At 44.3% G+C, this 21474-nt stretch overlaps 1 protein-coding gene across 1 annotated transcript; it reads right to left on the bottom strand.

Moving 5' to 3' along the window:
* Nucleotides 1-457: 457 nt before the first annotated feature.
* LOC115081581 (zinc finger protein 665-like) lies at nucleotides 458-20524 on the bottom strand. The gene is given in 3 exon segments (XM_029586006.1): nucleotides 458-1389; nucleotides 1392-4303; nucleotides 20470-20524. Coding segments are annotated over 3 exon segments (3000 nt in total). The 5' UTR covers nucleotides 20504-20524; the 3' UTR covers nucleotides 458-1335.
* Between the last annotated feature and the right edge of the window lie 950 nt (nucleotides 20525-21474).

Raw genomic sequence — 21474 nt, 5'->3', positions numbered from 1 at the left:
AGCTTTTCACTTAAAACTGCTATCATATTCAGAACATTAAAATGGTTTCTTCCTAGTGTGGATAGTTTTATGTATTCCTAGAATATATTTAATCTTTAAGCTTTAATAACATTCAGAACATTTATGCTTTTTCTTTTTTTTTACCAGAGTGAAGAAGTTCAATGCAATATCAGTGTGGGGAAAATGGGCACTCATGACTGAGCGCTTGCTTTCCCAACACCCGCCAATTGATCTCTCTGGGGAACCCAATTTAATATTTAAATCAGTTGCCACAGTAAAAAGGAGGTGCTAGAAATTGTATGCCCCCTAGCGCCTCCTCAGCAGCAGATGCCCAGGAGAGGTCAGCTGTAAGCCAATTAGGAAAACAGATGCTCAATTTTATAAGCATCCTTTTTCCTAACCTGTGCACAGCCACAAGTTAGGAAAATGGACGCTCATTAATTGAGTGTTCCTTTTCCTAACCTGACTGCTGGCAATTTTTATTTAAAAAAAATTTTAAAACCTTTTTCTCCTTTTTGTCCCTCTGACATAATTTTGCCATGATTAAGTCAGAGGAAGTTCAAAAAAAGTATTTATTTTCTGCTTTTCTGTGCCCTTTTTGGGCTACTCAGAAATTAACACTTGCTCCGGGCAGGCATTCATTTCTGAAGGTAAAAATGTGTGCGATGGGTGCGTTTTTTTTAAATTGGGGAGAATTGCTAATAGTCTCATCAACAAGCATTTGCATGTGATGAGCGCTATTAGGTTCGTAGTGGATTGGATGTAAGTTTTGGATGCACTAATCCCCTTATAGCAATAGGGGTTGTGGACGCACATCCAAAATGGTTATCCAACCATGGGTTAACCAGTGTGCTTGGGGAAGCGCACTGCATTTCATCAGTCTGCTTGTAATAGTGGATTTCTGATTGAAATATTTATCACAATGAAAACATTTAAATGATTTATCACCAGTATGAAGTCTGTCATGCCTTGTAAGAACAGATTTCAGATTGAAACATTTCTTACAATGAGAACATTTAAATTATTTCTCACAGTGCAGTTTCTCCAGATGGGTTTATTTTGGACATATCTTCACAGGAATGAACTACATTCATAAGCTATGGCATGATGGGGATGATTTCAATCTCTCAAATTTACTGCTAATGTACATCTTAGTACTTGCATTGTACCAAAGAAACCCTCCTTTTCAAGTTCATAAAATGTAACTTAAACAGTCAACGCATCAATATGCATTTGAAAATTCTTTTTCAGACCAGTGGCACCCAATATGCTTGGGACTATTTCAGTAACTTTCTGCCACATTTTCGGCACCAGTGTGAATTCCTACATGTTGCATTAACTGGAAATTCTGAACAAAACATTTATCACATTCAGAACATTTAAAAGGTTTTTTCCCCAGAGTGAATTTTTTCATGCCTTGTAAGAATAGATTTCTGATTGAAGCATTTATCACAATGAGAACATTTAAATGGTTTCTCACCAGTATGAATTCTTACATGTTGTATGAAATGGAAATTATGAGCAAAACTTTTAAAACATTCAGAACATTGAAATGGTTTCTCACCCTTGTGGATTCTTTCATGCTGTAATAAAAGGTAATTATGCCTGTAACTTTTATCACATTTAGAACATGTAAATGGCTTCACTCTGGTGTGAATTATTTTGTGATGTATTAAAGAGGAAGTTCGACTGAAACATTTATCACATTCAGAACATTTAAATGGTTTCTCACCAGTGTGTTTTCTTTCATGTATTCCTAGAAAATATTTATACTTGAAGCTTTTATCACATTCAGAACATTTAAATGGTTTATCGCCCATGTGGATTTGTTCATGTTTTTTAAGATAAGATTTCAGATTGAAACATTTTTCACAATGAGAACATTGAAATGGTTTCTCATCAGAGTGAATTCTTAAATGTTGTATTAACTGGAAATTCCGACCGAAATATTTATCACATTCAGAACATTGAAATGGCTTCTCTCCCTTGTAGGTTCTTTCATGCCGTGTAAGAACAGATTTCTGCTTGAAACATTTGTCACAATGAGAACATTTAAATGGTTTCTCACCAGTGTGAATTCTTTCATGCATTGTAAGAACAGATTTTTGGTTGAAACATTTATCACAATGAGAGCATTTAAATGGTTTCTCACCAGTGTGAACTCTTTCATGTCTTGTAAACACATATTTCTGACTGAAACATTTATTACAATGTGGACACTTAAATTTTTTCTCAGTAGTGTGAATTCTCTTGTGTTCCCTAAGATCAGAATTCTGATGGAAGCATTTGTCACAGACAGAACATTTAAAATGTTTTTCTTTCCTATGGACCATTTTGTGGTATAGTAGAGCTCTTTTCTGATGAAACATTTTATCACATTCAGAACATTTAAATCGTTTCTCTCCCATGTGGATTTGTTCATGTCTTTTAAGATAAGATTTCAGATTAAAACATTTTTTACAATGAGAACATTGAAATGGTTTAGCAACAGAGTGAATTCTTAAATGCCGTTTTAATTGGAAATTCTGTCTGAAACATTTATCACATTCAGAACACTGAAATGGTTTTTCCCCCTTATGGATTCTTTCATGCCTTGTAAGATCAGATTTCTGATTGAAACATTTATCGCAATGAGAGCATTTAAATGGTTTCTCACCGGTGTGAGTTCTTTCATGCATTGTAAGAACAGATTTTTGATTGAAACATTTATCACAATGAGAGCATTTAAATGGTTTCTCACCAGTGTGAATTCTTTCATGCATTGTAAGAACAGATTTTTGATTGAAACATTTATCACAATGAGAGCATTTAAATGGTTTCTCACCAGTGTGAATTCTTACATGTCTTGTAAACACATATTTCTGATTGAAACATTTATCACAATGTGAGCATTTAAATTGTTTCTCAATAGTATGAATTATTTTGTGCTCCCTAAGATCAGAATTCTGATTGAAACATTTATCACAGATAGAACATTTAAATGGCTTTTCTTTCCTGTGGATCATTTTGTGGAATAGTAGTTCTCTTTTCTGATGGAAATTTTTATCACATTCTGAACATTTAAATAGCTTCTCTCCCATGTGGATTTGTTCATGTCTTTTAAGATAGGATTTCAGATTGAAACATTTTTTACAATGAGAACATTGAAATGGTTTCTCACCAGAGTGAATTCTTAAATGTTGTCTTAACCGGAAATTCTGACCAAAACTTTTATCACATTCAGAACAGTGAAATGGCTTCTCTCCCTTGTGGATTCTTTCATGCCTTGTAAGAACAGATTTCTGATTGAAACATTTGTCACACTGAGAGCATTTAAATGGTTTCTCACCGGTGTGAATTCTTTCATGCATTGTAAGAACAGACTTTTGATTGAAACATTTATCACAATGAGAGCATTTAAATGGTTTTTCACCAGTGTGAATCTGTTCATGCCTTGTAAGCACATATTTCTGATTAAAACATTTATCACAATGAGAACATTTAAATCGCTTCTCAGTAGTGTGAATTCTTTTGTGTTCCCTAAGATCGGATTTGTGTTGGAAACATTTATCACAGACAGAACATTTAAATGGTTTCTCTTTCCCATGGATCATTTTATCCAATCGCACATGGCTTTTCTTATTTAAATATTTATCATCTTGGTGGATTATCTGGTGAGATATTAACATATCCTTCCTTATAAAGCTTTCACCACATTTAGTACATGAAAATGGTCTCTCAACAGTGTGTATTTTTTGGTTTTGTCTTAGAACATCTTTGCATATTATATTTGTGCTACGTTCAGTGCATGAAAATGCTCTCTCGCTCGTGTGTTTTCCTAAGTGGATATTTAGATTGTTTCTTTGACCAAAACTTTCCCCACCTTTACTACATGGAAATGGTGTTTTTAGTGGGTGGGATTTCTGGTGGAATATTAAATGTGATTTCTTAACAAAGCTTTTTCCACAGGCATCACACAGAAAGGATTTCTTCCCTTTCCCTTCTCTCTGTTGAACATCAGAAGTCATTTGAGCACTGTTATTGTTTTGGAAGGAACTCTCGGCTCTCAGCTGTCTCTGCTGCTCAGGGCTGTCTCTGAGCTCCCTGTCATTTCTCTCACACTGAGCGACTCCATCCAGTGAGTCTCCTGCAGGGTCTCTCGGCTTCTTCTCTGATTCCTGCTGACTATTCCTTGAGTTCCTCCTCTCCGTCCCCTGGGAACGATTCTCACCGACATTTTCTGATTCTCTTGGGATCAGTCCTACTTCCATAGGATATTCTTCACGATTCCCCTCCTTTATATTCTGGGTGATATCATCGCTTGCTGGTGATAAACGAAGGCATTAATCAAGCATTAGTGACCACACAAATGTTTCTCGGATTCGTATCCTATAATCACTGCTCTGGAGTTGTCACACAGTGGTACAGTTGCACATTTCTGAGCAATCACTGGTAACCATAGACAGCTACCAGTGATATGCAGCCTGCACCAAAAGCTCTGTGAGATGAGACTTGATGACCTAAATATATTCACTCGGGGGGAACAATGCAATAACATGGGGGCTAGAACTGTGAGCTGAAACTCAATGCACAGTTTCTTAAGGCTCGTGTTAATATGTATTTTACATAGAAACATAGAAACATAGAAACATAGAAATGACGGCAGAAGAAGACCAACCGGTCCATCCAGTCTGCCCAGCAAGCTTCACACATTTGTTCTCATACTTAACTGTTTCTCTTGGCTCTTAGTAACCTTATGTTCTAATTCCCTTTTCACCCCCACCATTAATGTAGAGAGCAGTGCTGGAGCTGCTTCCAAGTGAAATATTAAGTTTGATTAGTTGGGTAAGCGGCAGCATAGCTCTCTGCCATGAAGCAGAGGGCAATGCTGGAAATGTGTGAAGTATCAGTTTTTCTTTTCCCCTGTCATTGAAGCAAGGAGTCATGCCGGACATGCACCGAAAGTGAAGAATGCCTTGAAAGTCACATTAACTATCATCAAATATTGAAAAGCCTAATAATTGGTAATACCTATAAGCCCATGAACCCATCCCTGTTTTTTTTTCTTTTTTTCTTTTCTTTTTTTAATTGGGAGATGGATGCCCTTCATCCTTCTACTCTGTGAAGGTGGACACCTACCACCGGCCACTGGCATCCCGCTCCGTTAATGCCTCTGTGGCTACTGCCGCTCCATGCAGTGTTTTACTACCTGCTCTTTATATGCGTCCTCTAGAACTGATGGATCCCATCCCTGGGTTTTTTTATTATTTATTTAATTGGGAGATGACAGCCCTCCATCCTTCCGCTCCGTGAAGGTGGACACCTACCACTAGCCACTGGCATCCCGCTCCGTGAATGCCTCTGTGGCTACTGCCGCTCTGTGCAGTATTTTACTACCTGCTCTTTATATGGACACCTACCACTGGCCACTGGCATCCCGCTCCGTGAATGCCTCTGTGGCTACTGCCGCTCCGTGCAGTATTTTACTACCTGCTCTTTATATGTGTCCTCTAGACCTGATGGATCCCATCCCTGTTTTGTTTTTTGTTTTTGTTTTTTATTTAATTGGGAGATGACAGCCCTACATCCTTCCGCTCCATGAAGGTGGACACCTACCACTGGCCACTGGCATCCCGCTCCGTGAATGCCTCTGTGGCTACTGCCGCTCCGTGCAGTATTTTACTACCTGCTCTTTATATGCGTCCTCTGGACCTGATGGATCCACAATATTTATCCCATGCCCCTTTGAAGTGCTTCACAGTTTTGGACTTCACCACTTCCTCCGGAAGGGCATTCCAGGCATCCACCACTCTCTCCGTGAAGAAATTCTTCCTGACATTGGTTCTTAGTCTTCCTCCTTGGAGCCTCAGCTCGTGACCTCTGGTTCTGCTGATTTTTTTCTGTTGGAAAAGGTTTTGTCATTGTCTTTGGATCGTTAAAGTTTTTCAAGTATCTGAAAGTTTGAATCATATCACCCCTGCTCCTCCTTTCCTCCAGGGTGTACATATTTAGATTCTTCAATCTCTCCTCGTATGTCAACCGATGAAGACCCTCCACCTTCCTGGTCGCCCTTCTCTGTACCGCCTCCAACTTGTCCTTGTCTCTTTGTAGATACGGTCTCCAGAACTGAACACAGTACTCCAGGTGAGGCCTCACCAAGGACCTGTACAAGGGGATTATCACTTCCCTTTTCTTACTCGATATTCCTCTCTCTATGCATCCCAGCATTCTTCTGGCTTTTGCAATTGCCTTGTCGCATTGTTTCGCCGACTTCATATCATTAGACACTATCACCCCAAGGTCTCTCTCCTGCTCCGTGCACATCAGCCTTTCCCCCCCCATCGAATACAGTTCATTCGGATTTCCACTCCCCAAATGCATGACTTTGCACTTCTTGGCATTGAATTTCAGCTGCCATATCTTCGACCACTCTTCCAGCTTCCTTAAATCCCGTCTCATTCTCTCCACTCCTTCCGGCGTGTCCACTCTGTTGCAGATCTTAGTGTCGTCCGCAAAAAGACAAACCTTACCTTCTATCCCGTCCGCAATGTCGCTCACAAAGATATTGAACAGGACCGGTCCCAACACCGATCCTTGCGGTACACCACTTAAAACCGCTCTCTCTTCAGAGAAAGTTCCATTTACCATCACGCATTGTCTTCTGTCCGTCAACCAGTTTGCAATCCAGGTCACCACTTCGGCACTCACTCCCAAGCTTTTTGTTTTATTCACCAGTCTCCTGTGCGGAACCGTATCAAAAGCTTTGCTGAAATCCAAGTAGATGACATCTAGCGCTCTTCCTTGATCCAATTCCTTGGTTACCCAGTCGAAAAAGTCAATCAGATTTGTCTGACAGGATCTTCCCCTGGTGAATCCATGCTGCCTCTGGTCCATCAATTCTCCGGACTGTAGATATTTCACTATTCTCTCTTTCAACAGTGACTCCATTACTTTTCCCACCACCGAAGTGAGGCTAACCGGTCTGTAGTTACCAGCCTCTTCTCTGTTCCCACTCTTGTGAAGCGGGACCACCACCGCTCTTCTCCAATCACTCGGCACCACTCCCGTTTCTAGGGATCTATTGAACAGGTCACACAGCGGACCCGCCAGCACATCTCTGAGCTCCCTCAGAATCCTTGGATGAATCCCATCAGGCCCCATGGCTTTGTCCACTTTCAGATTCTTTAGCTCTTCCCATACATTTTCTACTGTAAAATGATTTTCATCTATTCCACTACCCTCCAGCTTCTTGTGTAGAAATGGTCCTTCTCCAGGGTCTTCTTTAGTGAATACAGAGCTGAAGTATTCATTTAATATTTCTGCCATTTCTTCGTCTCTCTCCACACATTGATCATTTCCACCTTTCAATTTCACTATACCACTATGGACTTTTCTCTTTTCGCTGATGTATCTGAAAAATGTTTTGTCACCATTTTTTATCTCCTTGGCAATCCTCTCTTCCGCTTGACTTTTTGCCAACTTGATTAATTTCTTCGTCTCCCTCAGTTGAATCAAATATTCTTCTTTGTGCTCCTCCCTTTGGGATCTTTTATATTTTTTGAATGCTGTTCTTTTAGCTTTAATTTTGTCAGCCACCTCGTTTGAGAACCAGATAGGTTTCATTTTCCTTTTGCTTTTCTTTACATTTCTAACATAAAGAGTAGTTGCCTTGGTGATTGCTCCTTTTAGATTGATCCACTGCTGATCCACATCTCTCTCATTCTCCCATCCATTTAGTTCTTCCTCTAGGTACTTCCCCATTTCCTCAAAGTCTGTGTTTTTGAATTGTAAAACTCGGGTCTTTGTGGTTCTTTTCCCTATTCTTTTAGTGATATTAAACCATATTGTTTGATGATCACTGGTGCTGAGGTGGGTGCCCACCTCGACATCAGAGACATTATCTGCATTAGTGAGCACTAAGTCGAGTATATTTCCTTCTCTCGTGGGTTCTAATACCATTTGTTTGAACAAAGCTACTTGCATGGCATCCACTATTGCTCTACTATTTTTAGATTCTGCAGATGGGATTTTCCAGTCTACATCTGGCATATTAAAGTCACCCACGATCACCACTTCTCCCTTCTTACCTATCTTATGGATGTCTTCAACCAGGTCTCTGTCCAGCTCTTCCTTTTGGTTCGGGGGCCTGTAAACCACTCCAATATAAATTGATGCTCCATCATCTGTTTTTAGGTCTACCCATAGTGCTTCTTCCTTGCCCCAACTTCCTTGTAGCTCAGATGCTTGGATATTGTTTCTGACATAAAGAGCCACACCTCCCCCTTTTCTATCCACTCTGTCCTTCCTTAACAAGTTATAGCCTGGTATTGCCGTATCCCAATCATGAGATTCTGTGAACCATGTCTCTGTGATAGCAACAATGTCCACTTCTGCCTCTATCATTAGGGCCTGCAGATCTGGTATTTTATTTCCCAAACTATGAGCATTTGTGGTCATAGCTTTCCAGGTACTCTCTTTAAGATTATTGCTTTTCCTGTACTCCTTATGAGACTTTAGTTGAGATTTGTTATTCACTTCACTCTTTCCTTTTGCAGTTGTGCCACTGATGCCAGAGTTATCCATCTCAATTTGCTTTTTCTTTTGGTTATGTATCTTGAAATTCTGCATGCATTGGTTTTCTCTCTTTTCTGGTAACACTTCAATGTTTTTCTCTAGGACTTCAGTTTTTAATATAGGGAAGGCTTTTTGTTCTTGTTGCATTTGATACTGTGTGTGTCTCCTAGTAACTGGTCCAATTCTACCAGAGCCCACTGTAATCCTGGTTTTTAATGATTTACTTAATGACCTGCTTGAGTGGGGGGGTATACTTGTTGGCTGCAAATCTGTCACGAATGGGTGACTATGGGACACATGTGTAATCCTACCTGAGCCTACTGTATTTCTTTTTCTTGACTCCTGGTTATTCTTTGGTATTGGGGAATTATTTTCTGAGTAATGCAATGTGGGTGTATTTTTTGTAATTAAAGCTAATTGAGCTTTAACCTCAGTCAGCTCCTTTTTCATAGAAGAGAGTTGTGCACAGATTGGGCAAGTTCTACGTTTCCAGATGTTTTCCCTCAGAATAAAGGCTCCACAACAGTTGCAAAGGATAGTTCTCATATTGGTAAAGTTTTGGGTTGGTGATTCTTAGATGGTAACAATTTACTAATTTATCTTGTTGCTAATGCTAATTTAGTCAGTCTATATTAGAATCTAAGGCCAGGGGTGGGAGGGAAACAAACAGTTGAACCTGGGACAAGCTGAGTAGAGCAGGACACTTTCTGGAACTTTATTCGTCCTTAAGCTATTAAAGATCCCTCAGCACTTCTGTGCCAATATTAAGCAGATTATTAAAGAACAGCTATACAAAATAGAAATGCAGTTATACTGGATCTTAAAAAACAGACAGTTTGCAAGGAACCAATTATAATTATTATATAATAACAGACCTAGAGAAAGGTATAAACTGAGCAGTTCTACTTCACAGAGAACTCAGATATTAATGGAGCACAGAGCAATGATCAGAAGGAAAAGTGAAAGTAAACCAGCAGGGTTTTGGGGTTTTTTTTTTGTTTTTGTGGTTTGTTTTTTTCCCCCAGAAAGACCACCACCAAAATTAAGAGTAAGAGCACTTGAAAGAAGGGAGATTGAGAGACTTTTTCCCCAGAAAGAGCACCACAGAAATTAAGAGTAAGAGCACTTGAAAGAAGGGAAATTGAGAGACTTTCCTATTACACAGCGCTCAGAGGCTAGTAAATCAAATCACCAGTAGAGGAATATTAAGAAACACTGATATCTATTATGCACAGATTCTCTACTATATATTAATTCAAATTTTAAGACAGCCTTATCTGCACCGGGAACAGAAGATTCCTCTTTTGGTCTTCCACTAAGCAGTCTGCAATGCTCTAGCCAGGTCACTAATTAGCTTCTCTGCCACACCCAGTCTGGTTTTAACCGGACACCTTTAGGAACCTTCCAGTTCTTAGATATTAAAGATCCCTCAGCACTTCTGTGCCAATATTAAGCAGATTATTAAAGAACAGCTATACAAAATAGAAATGCAGTTATACTGGATCTTAAAAAACAGACAGTTTGCAAGGAACCAATTATAATTATTATATAATAACAGACCTAGAGAAAGGTATAAACTGAGCAGTTCTACTTCACAGAGAACTCAGATATTAATGGAGCACAGAGCAATGATCAGAAGGAAAAGTGAAAGTAAACCAGCAGGGTTTTGGGGGTTTTTTTTTGTTTTTGTGGTTTGTTTTTTTCCCCCAGAAAGACCACCACCAAAATTAAGAGTAAGAGCACTTGAAAGAAGGGAGATTGAGAGACTTTTTCCCCAGAAAGAGCACCACAGAAATTAAGAGTAAGAGCACTTGAAAGAAGGGAAATTGAGAGACTTTCCTATTACACAGCGCTCAGAGGCTAGTAAATCAAATCACCAGTAGAGGAATATTAAGAAACACTGATATCTATTATGCACAGATTCTCTACTATATATTAATTCAAATTTTAAGACAGCCTTATCTGCACCGGGAACAGAAGATTCCTCTTTTGGTCTTCCACTAAGAAGTCTGCAATGCTCTAGCCAGGTCACTAATTAGCTTCTCTGCCACACCCAGTCTGGTTTTAACCGGACACCTTTAGGAACCTTCCAGTTCTTAGATATTAAAGATCCCTCAGCACTTCTGTGCCACTACAGTAAGCTAATGATATGGTATTTTATTTATTTATTTAAAAACTTTTCTATACCGTCGCTAAGTTATGTACCATCGCAACAGTTTACAAATAGGCACATAGACTAAAGGTAAGTAAATGTAGAATATCGTACATTCTAACAGGTGCCAATAAAGTTCGGTTACAACTCAAAAGTAAAAAAATGAGTGCTGACTGGAAACTGTACACACAAATCAGATTTAAAAGGTGTCATTAGCACAGAATGAACGTCCAATTCAAACTTGGGGAAACAGGGGTCTTTCAGCTGTTATTTATTTAGCATTTCTTATATTCCACAGAGTACAATGCATACTCTTAAAACACATAGAACAGAACAGAAAGTGCACAATACAATACAAATAAAAACTCTTAGATAAAACTTGAGCCCACCTATTCAGTGCAGGGCTATCTAACTAAAAGCTTCATGGAGACAGAATGCCTTCATCTGCTTGCCGAAGGCCTTCACATCTGTCTCAGCACGCACTTCTGCCGGCAAACTATTCCGCAAGAGAAAAGGCTCTGCCCCATGTAGTTTTTATCTATGATAAGGTCTGCAGGGGGAATTGCCAAAAGACTGGCCTTAGATGATCTAAAAACACAACTGAAGGAATATTTTGTCAATAAGGCCTCTAGCGACCCTGCATAATCACGATGTAATAATTTGACAAGAATCGCAGTCATTTTAAAAAGCGCTCATTATGTTTCATACTAGAGAGGATCCTCACTGCGGCACTCTGTAACAGCTGTACAGCTCTGACGGAAGTATTAAGAAGACCGAAATACAATCCATTGCAATAATCTATTTATCCAAAAATGACCGATTGCAGTACAGACCTTAATAATTCCTTAATGAGCAAATATCTCAGGTGCGTTAATGCCTTGATCCAAGCGAGGAATGGGTACAGTGTGAAAGGTGTCTGTCAATTGACTCCCTCCGAAAAGATGTGGCAGAACTCAAAGCTGAGGAGGCGAGACTGAGAAGCAACTGAGAGAATGAGGTTACATCAGTAATCGGCTTGTCATCTGCATTATCTAAGATGGAGAGAGCTCGTGCAGAGTGGAAGGTGAAACTGCTCCGCGAGGGCTAGCTGGACCCAGACTACTACAGCTACCGGACCCTACACCATGGCTCCGATTTCTCTTGCACTGAGGAATCGGAAGAGGATGAGGAGATGTCATCTCGGGACGGGGAAGGAACCAATACATGCAAACCCCCAAAGCTGCAGGCACAGCAACCACCTCACCTAGGAGGCAGAGGGTAGTGGGGACTCACTTCTGAGGGGCCCAGAGGCATCCATCGAGGATGGGCGCTGTCTGCCAGGTGCCAAAATCCAAGAGAGAGATTGCCAAAAATCCTCCAGCCTACCGACCACTACCCGATGCTGCTCATCCATGTCGACCGCGTAGATGGCGTCGACGAGAGCATTTTGGCTTCCTGGATCATGACGTTTCAAGGTTTGCTGAGCAGAGATGGAAGCCACTGGTTATAAAAACGGTGCAGCCTCTTTCAACACTGAATAGCACATCTGCCGAGGAGGGCTTTAAACTAGAATAGGCGGGGGATGGGTGAACAAAACCCCAGGGTAAGTAAAACTTGACATACTCGCATGGAAATGGGAAAAGTGGGCAATATCAGGAAAGCCATGTACACGACTGCTCACCGTATGAGGAATAAAATCCCGGCTCTAGAGGCGGTTATGGAAGAAGCTGATTGAGATGTAAAAGCTGTCACGGAGACCTGGTATGCGGAAAGCCGTGACTGAGATATAGTTATACTGGGCTACAGTCTGCTCGGGAAGGGGGAGAGGCCTGGCATTATTATATAAAGAACAATATTAAGGCAACAGAATTGCTGGGCTTACGAGGTAAGGGGAAGGCATTGTGGGATAATCTGTGAAGAAGGACTGGAACGTCTGTTTATACACTGGTGTAATACAGACTGAGGAGATTTCATGGAGGAGACGCACAGGAGTGCTGCTGTGAAAGGGGAGGCGCCACTGCCAGGGGATTTCAATCTGCCGGATGGGGATTGGCACATCCCGGCTGCGGTGTCTTCCGGAAGGAGGGAGATCCTGAATTATCTGGCAAGGAGAACTGTTCTGCCAGCCGGTGACAGAGCCCACAAGGGCCAGGGCAATGCCGGACCTGGTGCTTCCCAACGGGGACAGTATTTCTGAGCATCGTAGTGGGAACCAGCGGCCATCGTATGGCGGGGTTCAATATTAGGACGCAAGAGATGAAGGGTTCATTCTGAGGCGAGGGTCCTAGACATCAGGACAACGAACTTTCTCAACATGGGTGGGGGGTGGACCTCAAGGAGTCGTCAGCTGGACGGGAAAATCGAGGGGAAGTGGGCAAAAACCAAAAGGAGATCTCGTAAGGGCAAGGGGCAACGAATCTTTTTGTTAGGGAAGAGGAAAAGGTGAGGGAGAAAAGGTTAAGCCTTCATAAACTACGAGAGACCACAGAAAGAGGGAAACCCCGGAAAAATTAAGAGAAGCTGGGAAAGTAATCAGGAGCACAAAACTTCAAATGGAAGATAAAATAGCACATTCGGTAAAACGGGGGGGACAAGACTTTGTTTTAGATCTGTTAGTGACAGAAGGAAGTGCAAACGTGGCACTGTGAGACTCAGAGGTGACGAGGAGGAATACGTGGAGGCCGATGAGGGAAAAGCAAAGCTACTTAACACACATTTCTATTCAGTGTTCACTGTGGAAGGGCCTGGAGCAGGACCACATAAAGCAAACACAAATAAGATTGGAAGTGAGATAAACCTCAATTGATTTTCAGAACCGTGAGTTCGTCAGGAGCTAACTAAACTTCAAGTAGATAAGGCGATGGGGCCGGATGGGATACATCTGAGGGTACTAAAGGGAACTTACAGGCCGATACAGTACAGTGCGCTCCGGCTGAGCGCACTGTTAACTTGCGTTTGGACACGCGTTTTTGACGCGCTAGCTTAACCCCTTATTCAGTAAGGGGTAATAGCGCGTCGAAAACGCGAGTCCAACCCCGCCCCCCCCCCCGAAACTAATAGCGCCCGCAACGTGCAAATGGATGTTGATGGCCCTATTAGTTATTCCCGCGCGATACAGAAAGCAAAATGTGCAGCCAAGCCGCACATTTTACTTTCAGAAATTAGCGCCTACCCAAAGGTCGGCGCTAATTTCTCCGGGCACCGGGAAAGTGCACAGAAAAGCAGTAAAAACTACTTTTCTGTGCACCCTCCGACTTAATATCCTGGCGATATTAAATCGGAGGACCCGAAAAAGTAAAAAAATTTTAAAAAAATTTTTAAATGGGCTCGCAGCTGATGGGTTGAAAACAGGACGCTCAATTTTGCCGGCGTCCGGTTTCCGAGCCCATGGCTATCAGCGGGTTTGAGAACCGACGCCGGCACAATTGAGCGTTGGCTGTCAAACTCGCTGACAGCCGCCGCTCCTGTCAAAAAAGAGGCACTAGGGATGCGCTAGAGTCCCTAGCGCCTCTTTTTACCGCCGGCCCTAATTTGAATAATTTCTTTTTCTGAATCACGTGCACAGGAGAGTGGCCTGTGCGCGCGCCGGGAGAGCGGGCGCTCTCCCGCGATTTTTACTGTATCGGCCCGTTAGAGATGTCCTGGCAGCAACCCTGGCTGACCTTTTCCATGCTTCCTTAGAGTCTGGAGTAGCTCTAGAGGACTCGAAAAGGGCAGATGTGGTTCCTGTTTATAAAAGTGAACGTAAGGAGGAGGCTGGGAACTACAGGCCGGTGAGTCCGACCTCTGTGGTGAGCAAAGTAATGGAATCTCTGCTAAAACAGGGGAGAGAGCAGTTTCGGGAATCCAATGGACGGCAAGATGCGAGGCAGCAGGGATTTACCAGAGGTAGAGGCTCTGTCAGACGAGTCTGATCGGTTTCTTTGATTGGGCGACCAGAGGGTTGGATCAGGGGAGAGCGCTGGGCATCGTGCGCTTGGGATTTCGGCGGGGCCTTTGGCCCGGTTCCGCGCAGGAGACGTATATAAAGTGAGTGCCCTTGGCGTGGACCCCAGCGTGAGTGACTGGGTCAGAAACGGGCTGAGTGGGAGGCGAGAAAGGGGAGTGGTAAATGGAGATTTCTCGGAGGAGGGGGGGGGGGGGCGGGTGCCTCGGGGATCGGTTCTTGTACCAGTACTTTTCGACTTTTTTTGTGAGCCACATAAGCGAAGGATTATTGGGGATGTTTGTCTTCTTGCTTATGACACTAAAACCTGTAGCAGAGTGGAGAGCCGGGAAGGTGTGGAAACGGTGGGAAGGGATCTAGCGAAGCGCAAGGAATAGTTTAAGGTCTGGCAGCTATGATTTAATGCTAATAAATGCAGAGTAATATATTTAGGGTGCAAAACCTCAGGGGGAGAGGTGAAATCCTTCTAAGCACACAGGAAGAGCGGGATCTGGGGCTGATGGTATCTGATGATCTTAAGACAGCCAAACAGGTGGGTAAAGTGACGGTAAAAGCCAGAAAGCTGCTCGAATGCACGGGGAGAGGAAGGGTCAGCAGAGAAAGGGAGGTGATATTGCCCTGGTGAGACCTCACTTGGATTCCTGTGTACAATTCTGGAGACCGCACCTTCAAAGGATATAAACAGGATGGAGTCGGCCCAGAGGGAGGCGGCTACAATGGTCAGTGGTCTTCCTTCTCAAGTATATAGGGATAGACTTAAAGATCTAAACATGAATACCCTAGAGCAGGGGTGGGCAATTCCAGTCCTCGAGGGCCACAAACCTGTCGAGGTTTTAGGATATCCTAATGAATATGCATGACATAGATTTGCATACAACTGAGGCAGAGTGCATGCAAATCTCTCTCATGCATATTCATTAGGGATATCCTGAAAACCAGACTGGTTTGTGGCCCTTGAGGACCGGAATTGCCCACCCCTGCCCTAGAGGAAAGGCGAGACAGGGGAGATACGAGAGAGGCATTTAAATACCTGCAAGGTTTCCATACACAGGAGGTGAGCCTCGTTCAAAGGAGAGGAGGCTCCAGAACAAGGGCTCATGGGATGAGGGTGAAAGGGGGCAGACTCAGGAGTAAACTTAGGAAATATTTCTTTACAGAGAGGGTGGTGGATGCCTGGAGCAGCCTCCCTGTGGAAGTGATGGAGGGAAAAACATGATCTTAATTCAAGAAATCATGGAATAAGCACACGGGATCTCTGAGGGAGTGATGGGAATTGAAAAGCTAAGTTATATGGGTGGGTGGGAAGACTAGAGAGTCCTGTCGGTCCTATTCTGCCATCATGTTTCTTAAAACCCATAATTCAGAGTTACTACTGGAACCTGAGGCTGAGCCTTTCCTATCCAACATATATTTGTGCAGAAGCCCATGATTTACTGCACATAAACCCCAGTTACAGCTCCTGGTGCAGGAAGGCCATCTTCTGCCCTGCCCATAGCCTGACCCTAGCACCAGAAACTTTACCCCACCTCTGACCAGGAGTCACATTTCCAGCAATAAGAGAACCAGAGTTAAGCCCGCGCCCCTCTCTGCACTGGTGGGGGTATGGGAACACGTGTCTAGAAGGAAAGGCTTCATGCATCTAGCTGGTCCACCTTAAGAGACCCTGGAGGAAGGACGGGTCCCTTCAGAGAGAGAGAGAGAGAAAGGCCAGGACTCCGAAGCAGTTAAGGAGAGAAGCCTGGGATGTGAGAAGGAACGCGAGGTGAACCTGAGCCCCTCTTGCTGTAGTGGAATTGATTCAACCTCGTGGGCAGAGCCCTAAGGTCTGAGCTGACTGTGGGCGATCGAGTCTTTGCCCAAGCCAGACTATGACAAGGCCCAGAAGGCTGTGATTACGGATAACGCCGAAGAGTCGGACAAGGCCGGAGACAAGCTGAAGCTGAGGACTTGACCGTGGCTGGAGCCGAAGATGGGGACGCGGGGCAGCGCTGAGGCGGAAGACAGACCTGGAGCGAGGCCGGAGACCGGAGCAGAACAAAGGCTCGACTGACGGGCGACCTCTGCCGAGACAGCGCTGGGTTACACAGCTGGAGTTCAAATACCCGGGGGGTGACTGAAAAGCAAGGATTCCCGCCACGGGCTCCTTATAGCCCGGCACGCACACCACAGGCGAACACACCCCTAAGAGAGCAGGGGCCGCTGCCATCGCCTCTCTGGTGCGGCCTGGAGGCCGTTGTCGCTGGACCCTCTTCGTGGTCAGGAGGCCACCGCTGAAGCTTCTCCCTGAGTGGCCTGGAGGCCGCCACCAGCAACTTTCCTTCCCGCGGCCCAGGAAGCCGCCACCGACATCCTCTTCCTGCGGCCACCTTTTCCACTGGTGGTGGTATGAATTGATTCCACTGTGATCGGAGTCCCCCCCGTTGGAGGTGTCTCTGCCTCATATGTAGACGGGTTAGAGGAACCGCATGGATGGCTGCAGCCAAGTGGACCTAAGAGGACGAGCACTTCTCGGCAGAGCCTCTCGAGGGGCACCGTCTCTCTCACGATTACGCTGGAGAGTTGCCTCCCCTCCACCTGACACACAGCAAGGACTGCTCTGCCTGCTTCGGAGTCCCTCCCGCAGTCGGGAGCAGAGGGCCAGACCGCTCCACGGAAGAAACACTGCCCGCCCTCTCCCCCCGGCCCCAGCAGTCAGCGGGTGCAGCCCGTGGAGTAGAGACAGACACTCTCTGCCCTAGCGGTAAGCAGGAGTGCGGCACACTGGCAGCAGCGACCTCCCACCCCAGCAGTCGAGAGGAGCGCGGCTCGCCAGGCGGAAAGAAACAGCATCAGACTTCCCCTCCCCGGCAGTCAGAAAGAGGGCGGCTGCGGAGCCAAAAGCAGCAGCACGGACCTGAGGCCTCCCGATCCCCCTCATCATAAGCAGGAGCAGCAGAGCCCGGAGTCTCGAAGCAAACAGGAAGAGTCTGGGGGCTGTCCAGGCTGAAGGAGGAGACTGCTGCCACCCCAGCTCTTCCAGAGAGGAAATAAGTGAAAGAGCATGAGAGACGGGGGGGGGGTGTGTGTATGCATGAGTGTGTACATGACTGAGCGTATGTGTGTGTGTGTGTGTGTATGCGTGTGTGCGTTTGTGTGTGCATGATTGTGTGTGTGCGTTTGTGTATGATTGTGTGTATACGTGTGCATGACTGTGTGTGTGTATGCGTGTGTATGATTGTGTGTGTGCATATGATTGTGAATGATTGTGTGTATGCGTGTGCATGCGTGTGTGTGTGCGTGCGTGTAATGATTGTGTGTGCATGTAATGATTGTGTGTGCGTTTGTGTGTGTATGATTGTGTGTGTGCATGCGTGTGTGTATGATTGTGTGTGTATGCGTGTGTGCATGATTGTGCGTATGACTGCGTATGTATATGAGTGTGCATTTGTGTATGCGTGTGCATGCGTGTGCATATGATTGTGTGTGTGTGTTTGTGTGTGCATGATTGTGTGTGTATGCGTGTGCATGATTGTGCGTGTGTGTGTGCATGCGACTGTGTGTGTGTGCATGCGTATGTATATGAGTGTGCATTTGTGTATATGATTGTGGGTGGTTGATAAAACAAGGAGGTAGGCGATCTAAAAAAGCCGTGGGGGCAACACAATCGATAGATGCCAAGTAATGTCCATTCAGAATCGTTATTTGGAGACTTGTTAATCCAATAAAAAAGCCCAACTCAGGCCGGGTTTCGCCCCCACACTGGGGCTGCCTCGGGGCAGTCTGAAATTTCTCTTATGTATGTGTTGTCTGGTAGCATTGAAGTTTTCAGAAAGTCTGGGGTGATATAACAGCAGCGTACCCGGTCTTCCTTTATACTTGAAAGGAGGTTTGATGCAAACAGAATTTTTTGAACGCTCCTTAGAAGGAGACCGGCGCGCTGCTTGCAAGCAACCCCGATTCCTACGCCCTCGGCCTAGAGTGACTGTAGTTTTGGCGCGCCTTGCAGCATTCAAAAAATTCTGTTTGTGTATGCGTGTGCATGACTGTGCGTGTGTGTGTGTATGTGTGCGCATATGACTGTGTGTATGAGCATGCATATGTATATGAGCGTGCGTTTGTGTATGTGTGTGCATGTGTAAATGACTGAGTGTGTGTGTGTGTGCATGCATGTGTATATGGTTAGGTGTGTGCGTGTGTGTGTGTGTGTGCATATGACTGTGTGTGTGAGCATGCGTATGTATATGAGCATGCGTTTGTGTATATGTGTGCATGTGTAAATGACTGAGTGTGTGTGTGCATATGACTGTGTATGTGCATATGACTGTGTGTGTGAGCATGCGTATGTATATGAGTGTGCGTTTGTGTATGTGTGTGCATGTGTAAATGACTGAGTGTGCATGTGCATATGACTGTGTGTGTGAGCATGCGTATGTATATGAGTGTGCGTTTGTGTATGTGTAAATGACTGAGTGTGTGTGTGTGTGTGCATGCATGTGTATATGGTTAGGAGTGTGTCTATGTGCATGTATGATTCAGCATTTGAGATAGAGTAGAAAGTTTGTGTTCAACAACCCCCACCCCCTTATAAATCCACAACAATTTCAGGGCATCTGGAAATCAAAAGTCCCAGGTATGGAGAATGGGGGATTTTTTTTTTTTTAATTCTCATTAGTTTGAATGTATTGTGTGTTATTTGAATTATCTGATGATTGGGAATATTTTATTGCTTCTGTAATATTTTTAGATGAGTTTCTAATTATTATTGGATGTTTTATTTGTCAGCTGTGTTGAAATATTTAGTCTTTGTATTGGTATAGTTACCTATGAAGACTGATGGATGGCTTATATTTCCCTGGCACTGCATACAGAGTTCAGTTTCTGTTTACACTTTTGGTCTCCTCATTCTGAATTCGGCGCAGGTCTGATTGCATTATTTACGTAGGACCACGGCGAGGCATTCTGCTAGCATGTAGCGTCTGAGGAGGGATCTATCGCGGCCTGACTTGTTCTGTTTTCCTAATAGGACCAAAGCAATTAGAAAAATACAGTGTCCAGCCAGCAAGGGTGGGAAAAGCTTTTTTATGCTCAGTTTCAGGAATGGAAGATGCCAACTTTGGGAATGTGTGGCTCACGATATTTTATTTTGCACAATGCAGGAGGAAATTCATTTCTCTGGTGTTACACCAGATGCAAGCTCTGGTTTCTCGGGGTTTCCAGTTCAGTTTTTGAATTAAGGCTTATGGTGGCCATGCCCCGCCCCCTGGCACGCCCCTTTTGTGTATGGAGCCTGCAGCTAGAAAGATTGTGGAGGTTGATATCCCAGGCATACACTTAGGAGCTTCTGAGGCAGAGGTGGCAGTGTTTGCAGAGGACCTTTCAGTCTGCTTCTCTCACCCCAGGCAAGCTCTGGGGACCTTCTTACACTCGCTAAGCGTTTTTTTGCTTCTTTTTCAGGTCTATGCATTGACCTAGAAAAAACCTTTGGCGTTGGACATCTCTGGGTCACCTCAGGCCTCCTGGGATGGTGATTTTTCACTGAAATGGGCAGGAGATCGTTTTACTTATTTGGGATCTGTTATTCCAAGAGATTTTATTGGTCCGACCATTTTATCTCATGATGTTTGCTGTCAGTGAACTACACATATGTAAATCAGGCTCCTTATCTCAGCAGAAACAGGGGATACATTTCAGACTGACTGGCAGGGGCTCCTCTCAAGTAAAAAGACCCAAACCACCAATCTCTCAGGCACTGGGCCAGACCCAGAACAATGCAGGAGCTGCAGTCTGGAGAAAAGTCACAAATGACCCTCAGTACATCAGCCCCTGGTTCTGCTAAAAATGCAGATAATGCAATCCTTACCGAGGGAGCTCAGGATCTCATAATTCTCCTTCATCACCTCCCTGTAAAGCTCCTTCTGCCCTTCATCTAAATACCCCCACTCGTCCTGGGAGAAAGAGACAGCGATGTCCTCAAATGTCACCGGCACCTGAAACACAAACCAGAAACACTCAGGGACACGTGGAGGGGCTCAGCGTGCATTAGATCTCAGCTGGATTTATTCTCCTAACGTTTTATCATGGAACAGAGGATGCCAGCTCCTCGGGAGCTGCCAGACTTTTATTTATGTGATTTACATTCCACCTTTCAGCACTTCAAAGCAGATCACATTCAGGCGTTTCCCTCTCCCCAGAGGCTCAGAATCTAAGGGGGTCGTTTACTAATCTGCAGAATTTTCCCAGAGAGAGAAAAACACCGTGAGCCATGGAAAATACCACGGGGACTTCCAAACCCGCAGTGCTGGGTACAGAATCTTTACAAACTGTAATATTTTCCGTGAGAAAAAAATACCCCAGGGAAAATCCAAAAATATCACAGGATGGCATCCCCTTTACCCAGGGCTGCCACCTTCTTAAAGGGCCAGGATGGTTCTAAACACCTCCCCACCATGTAAAAGACCCCCACCCATCCCTCACCCCCTCTAGAGGCAGCCAACAAGTTATAAAGGTCGAAAAAGAGTTATTAATCACAATGCAATGCCCCAACCCCTACCCAAATTCTCAATTTCCAAGAAAGACCCCCCTGGATCCAAAAACCTGGACTCCCACCCCAGAAGCAGCCAGCAATCCCTCCTTCCCCAAGTCCTGACCCACCCTAGCCCACATCCCCCACGCATAACTGATATTCTAGTGGGGCCCAGAACACCCCCTCACCCTGGAAATGAGCAAGGGATGGGGCCGGACTAGATACCACTCCGTTTACGGAAGAGAATGTGTTGGAAGTACTAACGAAACTGGAAATGAGCAAGGCGTGGGGCCGGACTAGATACCACTCCGTTTACGGAAGAACGTGTGTTGGAAGTACTAA

This window comes from Rhinatrema bivittatum, unplaced genomic scaffold (genome assembly GCF_901001135.1).
Source record: "Rhinatrema bivittatum unplaced genomic scaffold, aRhiBiv1.1, whole genome shotgun sequence".
In the NCBI taxonomy this organism is placed as follows: Eukaryota; Metazoa; Chordata; class Amphibia; order Gymnophiona; family Rhinatrematidae; genus Rhinatrema; species Rhinatrema bivittatum.
The sequence above is the reverse complement of the archived record's forward strand: the minus strand, read 5'-3'. Positions and strand labels throughout refer to the sequence as shown.